Consider the following 18,532-nt stretch of genomic DNA (forward strand, 5'->3'; position numbering starts at 1 on the left):
TAAGTCTGTAAGAAATGTAACAATTTCAAAATGAGTAGATAAATAAATAAATAGCTTATACTTTCAATATTTTTTCCAACGTAATCGAATCTTGAAAAAAATCTTTGACCGTGGAGCACTTCACGGATATTGTTATGTGGAACAGGGAACTTGTTAACATAACAGAAGGATTAAAGTTACAATAATTAATCTCATTAAACAAAGGTATAAATTCATACAAAGGTATAAATTAGGTCTTGCTAGCGAGGTAAAAAGGGTTCTAAGTTTCTAAGCCACATAATATAAAGGTTTAAAAATTTGTTTAATTGAAATTCTTTTAAATGCCATGGGTATTATTATATTTTCTTTGCATATGAATTATCAAATATGTATATAATTTATTATAATCACAAAAACGCAATGTGTGTGTTTCAAATTGAAATAAAATAATTAAAAAAAAAATGTTAAGTAAAACGGTTTTATTGAAAACAACACCTACATGAAATAATAATAATACGAAAAGCTAGAGATAATTAGGTAGGTCCTAGGTACTAGTCATCACACTCCTTATCAATCTAGGGCGTTGATCAGACAATTAAATAAAAGCGTTGGGCGCGTGAAATTTCTAAAAATGTGAGGCATAGCATAACCTGATTAAGGTTCATGTAAGTATTGTTTTCAATAAAATCGTTTAACTTAAATTTTTTTTTTTAATTATTTTATTTTCAAGTTTTTATTCTTTATTTAATTGCATATTATTTCTCAATCTATTTAGTTCATTTAGTGACTCATTATTACAAGGACTCTTTCCTGACAATTTGTTACAACCTAAGTCCTCAATACATAATCCTTCCAAAGACTTTACTCGACTCTGCGCCACGTATGCTTGTCCTTCCTCCAACTCCAAAATATTTTGATGTCACTTCTACTGGACTGTATGCAATATTTGTTCCAAATATGAGCCAAATCAGGCATCATAGGTCGCTTTCTATTCATGTATGTATTATGAATTCCAAATATGGATCGGACCACGAGTTTTTTCAACAGGTCGATTTCTATTCTTGCGTGTATTATGTGTTCCAAAGATGAGCCAAATCGGACCACAAATGCGAATTTTGCGAATATCTCGATCCTTGCGGCCACCCAGTGGCGATTTTTTTTCACAGGTCGATTTCTATTCTTGCATGTATCATTTGTTCCAAATATGAGCCAAATCGGACCACAATTTTGCGAATATCTCGATCCTTGCGCCACCTAGCGGCGGTTTTTTTCTTATTATTGCATTGTCATCGGGTTCTGAATTATATTCCAAGTTTCAAGCTTGTAGCTTATCGGGAAGTTACTTAAATTTCAATTACAATATTCGTTCACAACTGCCGTGCGGCCGTGCATGCGGCCGTGTAGCCTGTCAACTCAAGCTTAGTAAAACCGTTTAAAAAGAAAAAAAACACATTTTCCAGTTCTAAAGCTATTGAACACGTGGAATGGCAAAGCAAATTCAACAAAGCTTGCTCTCCTCCGCTTCTTCTTCTTCAATTCATGGTCATAGAATATATGCTAATCATCTTTACCCTTCATGGTTTAACCACCTTTTTTTTTTCAGGAAAAATAAAACTACTCCATTTCCTTAAACAACTGTACAAATACAAGACGTTTGTACAACTGTCTCACAATTTTGGCAAATACTTAATTTCGCTTCTTCACCAATTATTTGACCTCTAAATATTACTATAAAAACGATGATACCAAATCATCAAATTCATTTTATCACAAGTAACTTCATTAGTTAATACAACATGCAAATGCACGGTTCTCTCACGCTGATATTCGTTATCAGTAGCGTTTTTAGCTTGTCGAGGGCAGAAGAACGTATTGTTGGCGGTACAGTAACACAAATAGCAAGTTCACCATATATAGTTTCGATGAGCAACAACGGTGTTTATTATTGCGCTGGCACCTTACTCTCAATGCAACATCTGATAACAGCAGCAAATTGTGTTGTTGGTGTACCGATTGCGCAGATTCTTGTGAAAGCTGGACGCACTAATCTAAACGAAACTGGTCGTCAAAGTCGTCGCGTTATACAAAGTTTTTATCCAAAAACTTACAATGCAAAAACTAGATTCATGGATATTGGTGGTATGAAGTTGCAAATTCCATTTAATCCTACACAAAGAGTAGGTTTTGCGCCACGTTGTAGTTCATCATTGGCAGTTGGTACACAATTGCGTGTAAGTGGTTGGGGTTCAACGAATGAAGGCAGTACAACAAGCGTAGCCAATTTGCAATCAGTTAGTGTACCAATTGTAAATTTGCAAAATTGTGCAAATCAATATCAAACAGTGATGATTGGTATTCCAACAACATCATTATGCGCCGGTAATGGAAATGGTGATGCATGCAGTTTGGATACCGGTGGTCCTGGTATTGTGAATGGTCAGTTGTGCGCTGTTGTATCGTTCGGCTTTGGCTGCAATCGACCAAATTTCCCTGGTGTCTACACTAATCTTATGAACGCAGAAGTTCAGAGATTCGTTACTAATTTCCTTGCTTTATAATTGTAAACAATTTAAAATATTCAAATCAGGTATATAAGTAAAGATGATAATGTGAAGATGTGTTTAAATTAACATAAATAAAAATAAAAATAAAATTTTGCAAAAGAAAGTGCAGTTGTACGATTTATTGAAGTTATCGCTATCTGCTCACTATAACCGTTAAAACTGTTATTGCCGTCCAACGAGGCGCGCCAGTCGCTCTTTCGCTATGCTAACTGACAACAATTGGCAGCAACAAGGTAGTTTAAATCATTTCCCACCTGGTCCTTCCAGCAAATTGGAGGCTCCTTTCTTCACTTGCTTCCATAGGCTAGTTCCGATAAAAATACTTTCTTGGCCGGACCATCATCTTTCATTCGCATAACATGACCTAGCCAGGTTAGCCGCTGCGTTTTAATTCGCTGCACTATGTTGATGTTTGCGTAAGGCTCGTACAGCACATTATTAAATCTTCTCCGCTATTCGCGATCTCCAACGTATGGGTGTTCGAAAATCTTTCGAAGAAAGGTTTATCCTAAAAACTCATAGACCATGAGTTTCTGCACCATATAGCAGGACGGGTACGATAACTGACTTGTAAAGCATGATTTTCGTTTGCCGAGATAGGGCTTTGGTTTAGAGAACATATAAAGCTGGCGTGAGAATTTTCCATAACATGTTAAAAAGAGGCGTGACCTCCAAGTACTCGTGAATTTCGATTAGAACTCGCCCAGGGCTTGAAGTTAAACTACAAATTATGTAATTTTATCAGAAATAAATAATTTTGAGAACATCTTTGCCAGCTTCTTATATGTAGGTAACAATCAATACCAATTTATTATTTCGTTATAATTGGCTTATTAACGAAATACAACCATAATCGTCTAACTGTCAGTTTGCTATCGGCTTGTTGTCGCCAAGTCATCTTCTTTTTGTTGATCTTATAAGCATGTAAGCTTCTTACCAACGGGCAACAGCTGTGTCATCGTGTTTAGATTGATGTTTAATCGGTATTTATAGGTTTTTGTGTCATAAAAACCGAAGAGTCGTCGTTAACAAATTGATAACATACCGATAACAAACTGGTAATACTACGGTACATAATTGACAACTTAGCGATATGAAATTGATACAATTGTGATACAAAATCGATATATCTTCGAAAAGAATTCGATAACACATCTATTAGAAAATTGTAACTTTCCGATCAGAAAACCAGATAACATATCGATAACTATGTGATAATATTCCGATAGCTTTTCTACTACAAATCAATTAGTGTTGGGAACTATCGAATGAATTCCACTATCGATAGTTAGTTACTGAATGATTTTAACTATCGAACGAATTTTTTCATTCATTCATTCATTCATTTGATTTGTTCTTTAGCTTGCCAGAAGCCAAAAGAACAATTTCTGGATTGTTTTAGTTACCCCTCGGGGTAGCTAAAGAACAAACCTATATAAGACAAAAAACGTCCTGTTCCAATGAAACGTGATCCAGATACGGCTAGAGATTTAACATGCAAATGCGACAACAATGTGAACCATATGGATCAATTTGTTGTTGCATTTGTATGTTAAATTTCTATACGTATCTGGATCACGCTACATTGGAACGTAACAAAAACGTTAAATATGACTAAAATGGTGTAAATTTTGTTTCAAGTAAATAATGAAAATATTCAATTTAAATGCCTTTGTTAAATGTTATGCAAAGCGCATGAATGATATGCAAATGACCTTGGTTCGCAACCCACTGAGTTTTTTGGTCTCCCCCAAACATGTGGGGAGATTTTATGCCTCTACAACAACAACAACAGGAAAGAAGGTTACTTAAAATGGATTTTTATCTGTATTATTCAAATCTGTTTCAGAAGCATTATTGATTGCCTTAACTTATACATAAGCTACTGTTTTTTTGTTTTTTTTTTTTCAAAATTCAGGTCACGTTTAATTAATATAAAAATTGCACATTAAATTTCACTTATAAAAGAAACATAAAATAAATATTTCAAGTACTTAAATACTAAAAGTCGCTATAGTTGTTCTAGCTAAAATCGGATAGTGCATGAGGGCTATATTAAATTTTCGCCGCAGAGATGGCAACTGATTGTGTTATTAAACCCCTAAAAAAATTTATTGTAAAGTAAATAATACAAGTACAGTGGACCCTCGGTTAATGAACGCCCCGCATAACGAACATTTCGCATAACGAATACATTTTTTTGGGAAAAAAGTTTCGCTTTACGAACGAAGTCTCGCATAACAACCTAAACAGGGGAAACCCCGAATTCACATTATTGGGCTGTCTGCGTTTAGCTTTTGCTTCATAGTTCAGAATTTTGTTTTATTTTAGTGCAGAATTGTTCGTAAAATTAACAAGACGTGTTGAAACATACAAATTTTTAATTTTGCTTTTATAAAAATTGCAAAATAACTAACATAAAATGCCCTCAAAAAAAAATTCGGAAAAGGAGAAAAATACAAGGACCAAAATAACTATTGAAATGAAACTCAAGATCATTCAAAAACATAAAGGAGGTTTGGGTGTGGCTGATTTAGGACGTGCGTTCAACTTGTCGAAATCAACGATTTCTACTATCCTCAAGAATCAGGACAAGCTTGAGGTGCTAAACGCTTCAAAGGGAGTATCAAGAGTTTCTTCGCAACGACCACAAATTCTCGATGATGTTGAAAGATTGCTTTTGATATGGATTAACGAAAAGCAAATGCAAGCTGACACAATTTCGCAGAATATAATTTGTGAGAAGGGTAAAACGATATTCACTACTCTGATTGAAAAGTCGCCAGGAATATCAACAGCAAGAAGGGAAGACTTCAAAGCAAGTAAGGGGTGGTTCGAGAATTTCAAAAAACGTACTGGTATTCATAGCGTTATAAGGCATGGTGAAGCAGCAAGCTCAGACGCTAAGGCTGCCGAGAGTTATGTAGGCGAATTCAAGAAGCTTGTGGATACTGAGGGTTACTTGCCCCAGCAGGTGTTTAATTGCGACGAAACGGGTCTTTTTTGGAAAAAGATGCCCAAGCGAACTTACATAACAGTAGAGGAGAAAGCAATGCCCGGCCATAAGCCAATGAAAGACCGCCTTACTCTGCTTTTTTGTTCCAATGCAAGTGGCGACTTGAAAATAAAACCGCTACTTGTCTATCATTCAGAGAATCCACGTGCCTTCAAAAAGCATAATGTTGACAAGAGTAAGCTAAATGTCATGTGGAAGTCGAACAGTAAAGCTTGGGTGACACGTGTTCTTTTTACTGAGTGGATCAATAATGTTTTTGGCCCCTCTGTGCTGAAATATTTGATTGAGATGGATTTGCCTCTTCGTGTCCTGCTTATTATGGATAACGCTCCTTCACATCCACCAAGTTTACAAGATGAACTCATTGAAGAGTTTAAATTCATCAAAATTCACTTTTTGCCACCTAATACAACCCCATTGCTTCAGCCCATGGATCAGCAAGTGATTTCTAACTTCAAGAAGCTTTACACAAAAGAACTTTTCCAGCATTGCTTTGACGTGACTGAAAAAACAAATCTTACTCTAAAAGAGTTTTGGAAAGATCACTTCCACATTGTTGCCTGTCTCAAAATTATTGATAAGGCATGGAAAGGCGTTACTAAGAGAACACTCGAATCTTCCTGGAAAAATCTTTGGCCCGACCGCTTTGCCGAATGCACATTTGAAGGACTCGACGCAGTATCTACGGATCCAATAACCAACGAAATAATATTTTTGGCTGACCGTATTGGGCTAGAGGTGGATGGAAATGACATCGCTGAACTTGTGGCAGAGCACAGTGAAGATCTGACTACCGACGAGCTTATAGAATTGCAATGTGATTTACAACAAGATGTTAAGAAGCAAACTTTATCAGACGAGGAGATAACCGAAGAACAGCAACCGTCTAGTGCAATCAGAGAAATGCTCAAAGCATGGGAGTTTGTGGCATCATACGTTAAAAAGCATCACCCCAGTCAGACAGCGGCAGTACGTGCAACAGAATTATTCAACGATAATGCTGTGTCCCATTTTGAACAAATTTTGAAGGGACGTCAGAAACAAACGACTCTAGACAGTTTTTTGCTTAATGTAGATTAATAATGCTAGGTACTAGGTTTCTTTCAATAAAAATTCAAATTGAAACATATAAGACTGTATTTTTTTTCGACCTGGAATGCATTATTTTAGTTTACATTGATTCTTATAGGAATAATGGTTTTGCTTAACGAACGTTTTGCATAACGAGCAAGATGCTAGAACCAATTGTGTACGTTAACCGAGGGTCCACTGTATGTACATCGAGTTGACATGAAAAATACCTTCAATGTTTAAATTGCTGTTCAAAAATATTATCATATCTAGTTTATCTCCTTTAAGTCGGTTTCTCCTGTCGTTAATTATTTGCCCTGCTTTCGAGAAAACTCGTTCTGACGGAACCGAGGTTGCGGGTATACATAAATATTTTTTCGAAAGCATATGTATATAGTTCCGGAAATGTTGACTGGCTACGATTCCAATAGTCTTCTAGATTATTTGAGCGATCAACAAAATTTTGCTTTAGATATTGCTCCAACTGAATATTTGCATTGACATTGGGCGCGTTTTGACAAATTGTTTTTGCTTCAGCAACTCTTTCATCGAGAAGGTCCCAGAGAGATACTTCGCTTTTATCGACCGATACTTCTCTTGGGGTGTTGGTAGAAACACTTGTGTTTTGTTGCCGTATTAGGGAAGTTACTTCTTCCACTAGCCATTTTGTTGTATTATTTGCATTAATTTCATTACCGAACGCAATTTTTTAAACCTTGGATCTAGGAATGTTGATTTGGCGCACATTTTGTCAGACTCCAACTGCCCTAATCGTCTCCAAACTACCTCTAACAATCTGCTCTTCAAACTTTCTGCTTTTCAGTTTTCATTTTGCGATTTCGTACTGCGTATTGAAGACCTCTGATTAGGGGCACTACCAGTGGCATCGTGGGATAATTTTCTCCTAACAATTCGGTTGTCATGGCCTCTACGGGCTTGAAAAGATTAGTGTAGTCCAACAATGTTTCCCATTCTGATGAATTGGGGAAATCAGGAGCATTTGGTAAAGAAGTTATTATGGCAGAGAGTGGTTCTTTTACCAAGCATATGCGCTCCATCATTATAAGGGTGGAATTCCACCGGGTAGGGACATCTTGTTTTAACCTCAGTTCAGTACGCCCATTTGCTTTTGCATATTTTTTAATTTTCCGCTTGAGAACTATGGTTAAAGTAAGTGACTATGGCACGACACTTGGTTATGAGCACAGTAACTTGTGGAACAGCTTTGATGGCATCAATTACACATAAATTTAATGTGTGCGCTACACATGGGTGGTGGTGCTTCTGTAGCATTTCAATTATAGCCTTTTTAATATTAGCCCCGTTATCACTTACTACAGTAACTATTTTGTCAAAAATGGACCACTCATCAAATATTAACTTCAATTCTGTAGCTATATTTTGGGAGGTATGATTTCCTAACATTTCCTTTGTTGATAAAACTGCAGAAATCATTTTGTTATCCCGAACGAAATGACTAGTAACTGACAAAAAAGATTTTTGACTATCAGAAGTCCACATATCAGTTGTAATTGAAATATGTGTTACAATGTTCAGCAAGTCATGCAGTTTCTTTCTTACTTCATTGTATTTAAAAGGTAGCATTGTATTTGATAAAACTTTTCTGTTTGGCAAGGAATATAATGGCTGAAGATTTTTTGTATATTCTACAAATCCTACATTGTCAACGATGGAAAGCGGCTGCAAGTCTTTTGTAATCATCTTTAAAAGAGATTCATCAATATTATTTTTTTCTTGCTCTGAGAGCTCAGAACGTGTTCTGGTAACAAATAATTTTGTTTGAACAGTCTTTCTCAAACATCCGCTATTGGAAATGTCTTCGGTAGGTACTGTTAACGAACTGCGCGCTGCACTCCCTGCAGTAGTTGACGAAAGAGAAGAGGAACTACGTTCCTCTTCTGAAATTACTGGCGTTATTTCTCCTGAAGTTAGGTTCCTATGTTCTGAGGAAGACGGATGCTTACGGCCTAGATGGTCATTTAAATTTGATGTGTTGCCAGAAAATTTAAAAATTTTGTTGCGTATATGGCATTTAACTTCATTGCCATTTTTGGTAAAAAACTTTCAAACGGAAGATCTCTTTAATTCAGGCCGCATTATAAATATCTACACAAATTAAATCGTTAAAATCACTTCCTCAGTTAAAAATATTTAATAATTACCACGCTTAAAACGTTTGTCGATTAGGTTGACGTATGCTAAATTTATTTTAATATATTTTTAACACTGATATATGCACAGCAAAAATTTAAATAGAACGAACGATTCGAAGAAATAGTAATGAGCGAATCCTTCATACCAAATACTAGTAGTTCGATAAAATAGTAATGAACGAATCATTCATACATAAAACTAGTAACTCGAAAAAATAGTAGTGAACGAATCATTCATGCCTAAAACTAGTAATTCGAAAAAATAGTAATGAACGAATCATTCATACCTAAAACTAGTAACTCGAAAAAATAGTAGTGAACGAATCATTCATACCTAAAACTAGTAATTTAGTAATTCGAAAAAATAGTAATGAACGAATTTCAAATGACTATCGAATGAATGAAAATTAGTGAACTATCGAATAACTCGATAGTTTTCATTCGATAATTCCCAACACTAAAATCAATACATTTTTCGATAACAAATCGATACGTTTTTGATGATATATCGATAATTATGAGATATTAAATCAATAGATTTTCGATAACAAAACAATAACCTCAGTTGTCGTTGGCAAATCTATGCCTCTTCGATAACAAACCTAAAAAAATATCCTGTTTTCCTTGCTTTGGCTGTGTGATTTCGATGATTGATTTGCTGTCCGATTTTGCTCATATCAACCATATCTACCCCGTAAGTTGCAGCGACTACACTACGCTTCCAATCGATATTCCACCACGCGGCATACCAGTACCACATACGCCTACACTGACATTCTGTTTTCCCCCATACCGTGAGCAAACACTTTTACGCTTAAAAAAAAATAGACCAAGGAAAAGGTAGAAGCAGAAAAAGAAAAGAAGATATGAGGATAGAATGAGTGATCTCCAGACATGTACTGCTGAAGTTTGCTGATCTTTGAGGTGATTTGAAAAATTGTGCGTAGAAAAGATTGATCTTCCAATAAGTATGCCAAAATGAGTAGAACGGCGAGCAGAGTTGATTTAGCCATGTACTTCTGTACGTGCGGCTGCTTTTCTCATGATTGACAATAAACTGGTTTAACTATTATTGATACCTTTATGAAGTTTGTCACAGTTAGGTATGAGGATACCCCTGGGAACTGTAAGGCTGATCTCTCGGCTCTGGGAACGTTGGGATTTCGCTGGCCATTCGCTCTCCGCTTGGCAATAGCGAACTGCCTAATGAGAGCACATGCGGTGCACCTTAATATACTAGACACTCCCGGCTGTGTTAGCTGTATAGGATGCGAAAAGGAAGAATCATTAACTTACTTCATGCTCGCTGTCCAGCCTTTGCGAGAAAGAGGCGTAATTATAAGGAAACAATCAAGCGCCTTTTTTGCTCGTGCCCTGCGCTTGCAAGAATAAGACTCCAGCTATTACGAGTGGCACAGCAATCAAATGTAGAAGCGGCAAGTAGCTAGTAGGTTCTACAAAGCTTTAGGCCCCTGGCTTCTGATAGAGTTTTTCATTTGGGTCGTTGAGCAAACTTTTGGTTACATTATGTACTCATTTAGTCTATGTGAGGTCCTTACGGACCAGCTAGATACATCTAACGTGATTCGAAGATCGTTCAATATAATTCATTGTCTTGTCTTGGTAATTTTGAAATATTCTCCTTCAGGCATTACTACTTATCCCCTAAAATCATTGATTATTTCATTATGGGTACTGACTTCCTCGATAATATTCACAAAAGGTATAAGGTTTTGGCCTCAGTCAAAGGCAGGCCATTCTTACTTGTCTGTAATTGAAACACATTCGCATACACATAGGCTTAATTTAATTGAATGTGTTTTTGCAGGGCACACGATAACCACCAATATTTTGTCATCCTCGAATTATCAATATAGAACTTCACGGATTGTTGAAAAGCACGAGTTTTCAATTCCTTTTTCTCGTTTTTGTAGGTGGTTAGCCATAGCTCAGAGACTATAGGAAGTCTTTCCCGTAGTCGGTTTGCTTACTTTTGAGAGGACCAAAATGACAATAAATAAAGCTCTCATTTAGCCAAAAGTAGGGCGCAAAAACAATGCCATTGTACTCAATTTCATGTAATTACGGGGATTCTATTTTTGAACAGGCGAACTTCGTCGCGTTTATTTCGCGCCGGCAGGGCATTGCGTTTTAAACTGTAGTCAGAAGATTTGCTGGTTCAGCTACCTTTGTTTTAGGCTTATCGGCTCTAGACCAACACCCGAAAAATATTAAAATGACAGTTTTATATACAAATTCCTTAAAAAAATGCCTAAATATAGTTGTTTACACAACTGTTTAACAAATATGATAAATTTTATCAACTTTTTTTCCTATGTATAACGGTATAAAAGCATTGAAAATAAATTCATTTTATCACAAGTAACTTCATTAGTTAAGACAGCAGCATGCAAGTACACGGTTCTCTCACGCTGATATTCGTTATCAGCAGCGTTTTTGGTTTGTCGACGGCACAAGATCGCATTGTCGACGGTAATATTACACAAATCGCAAATAGTCCTTTTGTAGTTTCAATCACCAACAGCGGTGTATATTATTGCGCTGGTGCCATACTTTCATTGCAACATGTTATTACAGCAGCGCGATGTATTGTTGGTGTGCCAATCAGACAGATCCTTGTCAAAGCTGGACGTACTAATTTAAATGAGGATGGTCGTCAAAGTCGTAGAGTACAACAAATGTTTTATCCACAAAATTATGATCAAACTACAAGATTCATGGATATTGGTGGTATGAAGTTGCAAATACCATTTAATCCTACACCAAGAGTAGGCATTGTACCAAGCTGTAATACGGTAATGTCGCCAGGTAGACAAATGACTATATACGGCTGGGGTTCGTTGAGTGAAGAGAGTACAACAAATGTACCCAATTTGCACTCAGTCACTGTACCAGTTGTAAATTGGACAAACTGCTCAAGTCAATATCAAACAATAAATATTGCTATAACAAGAACATCTGTGTGTGCTGGTGATGGCAATGGTGATTCATGCAGTTTAGATACCGGTGGTCCTGGTATTGTGAATGGTCAACTGTGTGGTGTGGTGTCGTTCGGCTTTGGTTGCAATCGTCCCGATTTTCCTGGTGTCTACACTAATCTTAATAACGAAAGAGTGAAGCGATTTGTAAGGAATGTTCTTAATAAATAATTTTTAAAATAGTAAATTTGAATTAAACGAAGTCATAAATTTATTTATTTTAGAAAATACATATATATAAAAGTTTCATTCCCTGTGACCTAAGCTAAATAAATTAAAGTTTTAAAAAAAGTTAGGATGAAAAAGTGAGGACAATGCTGAATTCGGACATGCTGCCAAAATATAGACAAAGTTGTTTTTTAGTGATATTTATGCAGCTGCTTCATAAATTTGGATACCAGTAAATTTTCAACTGAGCACATGTCAGGGGTGTTTTAATAATTAAATTTAGGTGCGGTTTTTTATATATATTTTTCTTCCAATTAATTAAGTCATTACGCATTTTGTCTTATTTTTAGACATTTTTTCTTGAATGTACTATATTTCAAATGTCTAGATCCTACTATGACAAGCCGAAGAATTTGCTTTAAGCGCGGTATCCACATCGCAAGAATTGAAAAATTCCATAAAAAAATAAGGAACGAAGGGTGTAACCGAACATTACACACTCAGCTGAGAACTTAGCTGCGTTTGTTTCGAAGGTTTTCGTAGATGGTTTGTAAGTTGTTTTTAATTCCATATCACATACGTTTGGGAAATATCGACCAAATTGTAGACCAAGGGTGACGCTTTTTGAAACGATTTTCCTTCATCATTTGTCAAATAAGGGAAATTCACCATATAGGGAAATGAACCTAGGTTAACCCTGGAATGTGTTTGTATGACGTTGGTATCAAATGAAGGGTATTAAAGAGTATTTTAAAAGGGAGTGCGCCTTAGTTCTATAGGTGGACGCCTTTTCGAGATATCGCCATAAAAGTGGACCAAGGTTGACTCTAGAATGTCTTTGTATGATATGGGTATCAAATTAAAGGTATTAATTAGGATTTTAAAAGGAAGTGGCCCTTCGTTTTATATGTGAAGGCGTTTTCGAGATATCGACCAAAATGTGGCCCAGGGTAACCCAGAACATCATCTGTCGGGTACCGCTAATTTATTTATATATGTAATACCATGAACAGTATTCCTGTCATGATTCCAAGGGCTTTTGATTTTGCCCTACAGCACTTTATCATTTTCTTCTACTTAATATGGTAGGTGTCACACCCATTTTACAAAGTTTTTTCTAAATTTATTTTTCGCGTCAAAAAACGAATCCAATTACTATGTTTCATCTCTTTTTTGGTATTTGGTATAGAATTATAGTATTTTTTTCATTTTTCGATATTTTCGATATCGAAAAGTGGGCGTGGTCATAGTCGGATTTCGGCCATTTTTTATACCAAGATAATGTGAGTTCAGATAAGTACGTGAACTAAGTTTAGTAAAGATATATTGACGCTTGCTCAAGTTATCGTGTTAACGGCGGAGCGAAAGGGCAGACGGTCGACTGTGTATAAAAACTGGGCGTGGCTTCAACCGATTTCGCCCATTTTCACAGAAAACAGTTATCGTCATAGCAGCTATGCTCTTACCAAATTTCATTTTTGTACGATTTATGGCATTAAAAGTGTTCTAGACAAATTAAATGAAAAAGGGCAGGGCCACGCCTATTTTCAAAATTTCTTTAATTTTTGTATTTTGTTGCACCATATCATTACTGGAGTTGAATGTTGACATAATTATTATTATAATTTATATACTGTAAAGATATTCCATTTTTTGTTAAAATTTGACTTAAGCAATTTTTTTTAATGCGGGCGTGTTTGTCATCAGATTTCGCTAATTTTTATGTAGAACACAAATGGTAACACGAGTAACGTACTTGCCAAATTTCATCGTTATATCTTCAACGCCTGCCAAATTACAGCTTGCAAATCTTTTAAATTACCTTCTTTTAAAAGTGGGTTATGCCACGCCCATTATTAAAAACTTTACTTAGTTTCTATTCTGCGTCATAAGTTCAACCTACCTACCAAGTTTCATCGCTTTACCCGTCTTTAGTAATGCATTACCGCACTTTTTCGGTTTTTCGAAATTTTCGACACCGAAAAAGTGGGCGTGGTTATAGTCCGATTTCGTTCATTTTAAATAGCGATCTGAGATGAGTGTCCAGGAGCTTACAAACCAAATTTCATTAAGATACAAAAATTTACTCAAGTTATCGTGCTTATGGACAGACAGGCGGACGGACGGACGAACATGGCTAAATGAATTTCTTTTTTTCGCCCAGATCATTTTGATATATAGAAGTCTATATCTATCTCGATTAGTTTATGCCGTTACGGAATAACGTTATGCGAACAAAATTAATATACTCTGTGAGCTCGCCTCAGCTGAGTATAAAAAATACAAAAAAAATCATACACTTGCTAGAACAGGTAAGGGCCTTTGGAATTTGGCAACATAGCCTCCAATATCGAGCTTTATTGCCAAATTTCTAACAAAAAGAAGGCATTACTCCATAGAGAATACCCTATTGTCAACTTCGAAAACTGACGAATGACCCATAGTCTTATAGCCACCTTTTACAGCAGGTAAGACCCCCCTTTGCCACAGGGGATAATTTGGGATATGTAAGAGTTAAAGTCTTTGCAGTATCTAGATCGAAATTGTGCCAGAGTGATACCCGTCTCCCTGTGAAATCTGCTTTCCTTTCACTGCTAGTTTTGAGTATAAGACTCCGAGAATGGAATTCATCGGGCATAAATTCGTTCTTCTACGTACTGAGTGGATTCAGGTGAGTCGTTTGTGTTGGATCGGTGAGCATGGTGAGCCGCTCTTCATAGTAAACCTCCCATTGCTCAGAAATTCCATCCCTGGGATTATCGACTCATGTCAGCTTGAAAGTTCTGAAACCAGCAAGCTAAATAAATATCAGCTCGATATGCCTATTCAGTTGGCCAATAGGATTTGCTGATAGTGACGTTACTGGTTGGGCCGCTTGTATTTTCGAAGATTGTTCCTTTCGCCAGCGTGATTAGACTATGGGTCGCCTGTTGGACTTTTAGCTAAATTTTGCCTTCCTCAGCAATTGTTTATCACTTCCTCAATCGACTAGGATTCATTTGTTTTGATCAAAATGATACCCATTAAAAGTCCGTCGTAGATGCGACTGAAAAGAGCTCATTTATACATCGTCCGGTGTGGGCAGATCGTGGTTTGTAGTATCAGAATGTAAATTATACTGAGTTTTGCTTCAAAAAAGATTTTTTTTTTTTATAATGTTCATCATAGAATATAAAAGAAAATAAATTTTAATAAATAGGTATAAAACATTTATTTTAATTGGGGTTTTAAGGCCGTTTTTTGACCAACGCTAACTGGCAGTATATTTGACAGATACCCGGACGATTTCTGGTAAATAAACTGTCATTCAGCGCTAACCGAAGATGGTGAAAACGACCCTTAATAGTATTTCTTTACTAAGATGTAAAACTTAAAACAATACATACATACATATCGCTCATTTGCTGCAACATCGTCATAACTCAAAAAACACAATTTTCCAGGAGAGCCATTCAAAGATTTTAACTGCCATATGTTGCGCATATAAAGGCATATTTTCATTATTATAACACGTCCTAAATTTTTAACTGACTAAAGTCTGTCCGTTAACACGATAACTTGAGTAATTTTTGAGGTATCTTGATGAAATTTGGTATGTAGGTTCCTGGGCACTCATCTCAGGTCGCTATTTAAAATGAACTTTTCCTATATGGTGATTTTCCCTTATTTTGTCCCCAAAGCTCTCAGCTGAGTATGTAATGTTCGGTTACAACCGAACTTAGCCTTCCATACTTGTTTATTTCTCCAATATTTTTCACAATTTCTATTTCATATCCATATCTATTTTCAACGTATTCTAATAAGTACATTTTACCCATGGCTCAACTATACATGGTTGGCTCATCTGTAAAGCAACAAAATATGTCTGTTCAAATTGTCAAAATCTGTGTAGTGGTATTATGCGAATGTAATAGAAACGTCAATTGTTGTGTCAAGCATTGCAACATTGTAGTCAACAAACATGAATTTATACTAAAGTTTATTTCAGGGATGCACCTTAACGTTAAGCTAATCGTTTATCAAAAAATTTCCACCGTTTCCGTTGAAACACTTCGAAATATTATCGATAAAGAAATTATCAAGATAAATTGTATCTCGTTTTTAACCGAAACGAAAAGCTTTCGTTAACGTAAAAAACGTTAACGAAAACGTGATACTTTATGTTTGAATTATGCTGGCAATGCTATAGCCATGGTGAAGCCGTAAGGTGGCAACAACGAGCGCACATACACACACAAACTCTATGTAAGTTGTTTGTGTAATTCGTTGGTGGTAATGTCAAAAATACTCTGAGAAATGTTCGTACTGTCAAAATTCATGAGAAAAGTTGCAATCAGCTTGGATAATGCTTTCACCTTTAATGACTCCGCCATCAATCAGCTTTGCCAGCATAGTTTGAAATTAATAATCAACATAAACGATTTGATTTCGTTTTGATATGGCAGAAAACGAAACGAAATCATTTCGTTAATTTGACGATCTTAACGTTAATAAACGAAACGAAATGACTTCGTTTCGTTTATTAACGTTGATTATCGTAACGAAATGATATCGTTTCGTTGGTTAAGCATGCCTGGTTTATTTAATATGCGAAACTTTAAAATTGATGTGCAGCTTATTTATTAATCACAACCCATCACCACGCCATTAAATAAAAGAACCCTGAAGGTGCACCCACAATCTGTTTGGGATACTAACTTACCACCAAAGACGTGGCAAGGTGGTAGATGATCGTTGGGTTTTATTTTTATTTATTTATCCGATGGCGGTCAATGGAATATGTATGTAAGCTAATTTAAGAACCAAGGCCAAAGAAATGCTTTCTCGAGACTATAGTTTTGAGGAGAGCATGCCCATGAATGCCATATTAAAAGGCAAGATTCGTGAATACGAGAAAAATCGCCCACGGAGGAAGAGCTTTTACATAAGATTGAAGAAATGATGGGAAGTATATATAAAGTAGTTGGCATCTATTTGAGTAGTCTATATGGCCGTTTTACCAGTGAGTATTATGATAAAACCAGGTTTTGTCTAGGTAATGACCCACGCCCATTTAGTCTTTATGCTCAAACGTATACAGTCGATTTTCTTGGCAACGTTGTGAGTACCCGTCAAGTACTATACAATAATCAACGCGTCGAGAAATTATTACAGCTTGTAGCAGCAAGCCTAAAAGCTGGTGAAGCCGTTTGGTGTGGTTGTGAAGTTAGCAAACCCTTTGTATCAAAGCAGGGCTTTAGAAGGTTTGAATGTTCATGTAAGTTCAAGGCAACATGGAATACACTCAAACACTTTTATCGAAAGCGGATAGACTTATATTTAGAAAATCAGCAATGACTCCCGCTACATTATCCAATTCTGTATCGGTTGATGAAAATGGTGACGTGAAAAAACCGCGCATAGAAAATTCATGATGCGAAGATTGTGGTGAAAAATTCGCAAACATAATACATACATATATATAAAATAGTTTGTGTACGATTTTCAAGTTATGCGAAATAAATTACTGCAATTCTATTCTATTCTATAAATGTATATTCACGCAGAGGAAATCTTTATTGGGTAATTCTATATGATATCATGATAGATAGATAATTTATTGAGGATTGCACTGCGACCGTTTTTGTATTGTGCCCTCATTTCCTTCACAGTACCTGCGTCACATTCCAGGAGAATATGGTCCGCCGTCTCCGCTGATCGACTACAAATCGGAATGTGTTATTCGATGGTATGCCCAGTTTCTACATGTGGCTGTTCAGTCTACAATGTCCTGTAAGAATAGCTGTTAGGATCTTAGTCTATATTTCGAAAGGCCTTTTATTACCCTATAGCGAGTTATGCTATAACCTCCCAACAGTAACTTAGGTTGTCGAAAACCTGGCATATTGCGCAGGTGTTCTTCTCTCTTTTCCCTCTCTTCTAATAATAAGATGGACCGATGGGTCGTGCCGTGGCTGCCTCTCTGGCCAGGTTGTCCGCCTGCTCATTACCCTCAACTCCCCTGTCACCTGGAACTCAGGCCAATAGTACTACGTTGTGTGCTCCTAATTGGTTCAGCTCAAGGACCAGTGCGGACTTTAGTTCGAACGCCGATATTGCCTTGAGTGCGGCCTGACTGTCATTGAGTATGGCGATAGTTTCACGGCAGTATGACAGTCTTAATACACGTCACAGGCGGAAAATTTTTTATTTATGTTTTTAGATTCGCGAATTTGAGTCCAAAACGCCGCTTTCGATACCCTTCCCGATATTTTTGGATGTGTATTAGGAGTGGCATGCTGTCGTATAGAATCACCCTTTATTGGAAAGGCAAATTCAGTTTCCGCGTGGGGCTAGATATTGTACGTGAGAGTTTTGAAATGTACATTTTATGTAAATTGTATGAATTTATTATGTAAATTGTATTTAAAAACTCTCGGTTACTGAATCTAGCCCAGCACATTCTTTCTTTTACTTATGTACATACATATGTATGTATGTTGGTTTATTTATTAACATAAAGTTTAGATATATTCACATATACCAATTACACGCTTAATATTGCTTAAAATTAAAATATTG

At 36.2% G+C, this 18,532-nt stretch overlaps 1 protein-coding gene and 1 pseudogene across 1 annotated transcript; both read left to right on the plus strand.

Moving 5' to 3' along the window:
* Window positions 1–1,723: 1,723 nt before the first annotated feature.
* LOC137246888 (trypsin beta-like) lies at window positions 1,724–2,637 on the plus strand. The gene has a single exon (XM_067777910.1). It carries the CDS (start codon window positions 1,776–1,778, stop codon window positions 2,535–2,537), a length of 762 nt encoding a protein of 253 aa, XP_067634011.1. The 5' UTR covers window positions 1,724–1,775; the 3' UTR covers window positions 2,538–2,637.
* Window positions 2,638–16,787: 14,150 nt separating this feature from the next.
* On the plus strand, window positions 16,788–17,436 carry LOC137246080 (bleomycin hydrolase-like; annotated as a pseudogene).
* Window positions 17,437–18,532: the final 1,096 nt, after the last annotated feature.

Source organism: Eurosta solidaginis, chromosome 3 (assembly GCF_040869045.1).
Source record: "Eurosta solidaginis isolate ZX-2024a chromosome 3, ASM4086904v1, whole genome shotgun sequence".
NCBI classification, from domain to species: domain Eukaryota; kingdom Metazoa; phylum Arthropoda; class Insecta; order Diptera; family Tephritidae; genus Eurosta; species Eurosta solidaginis.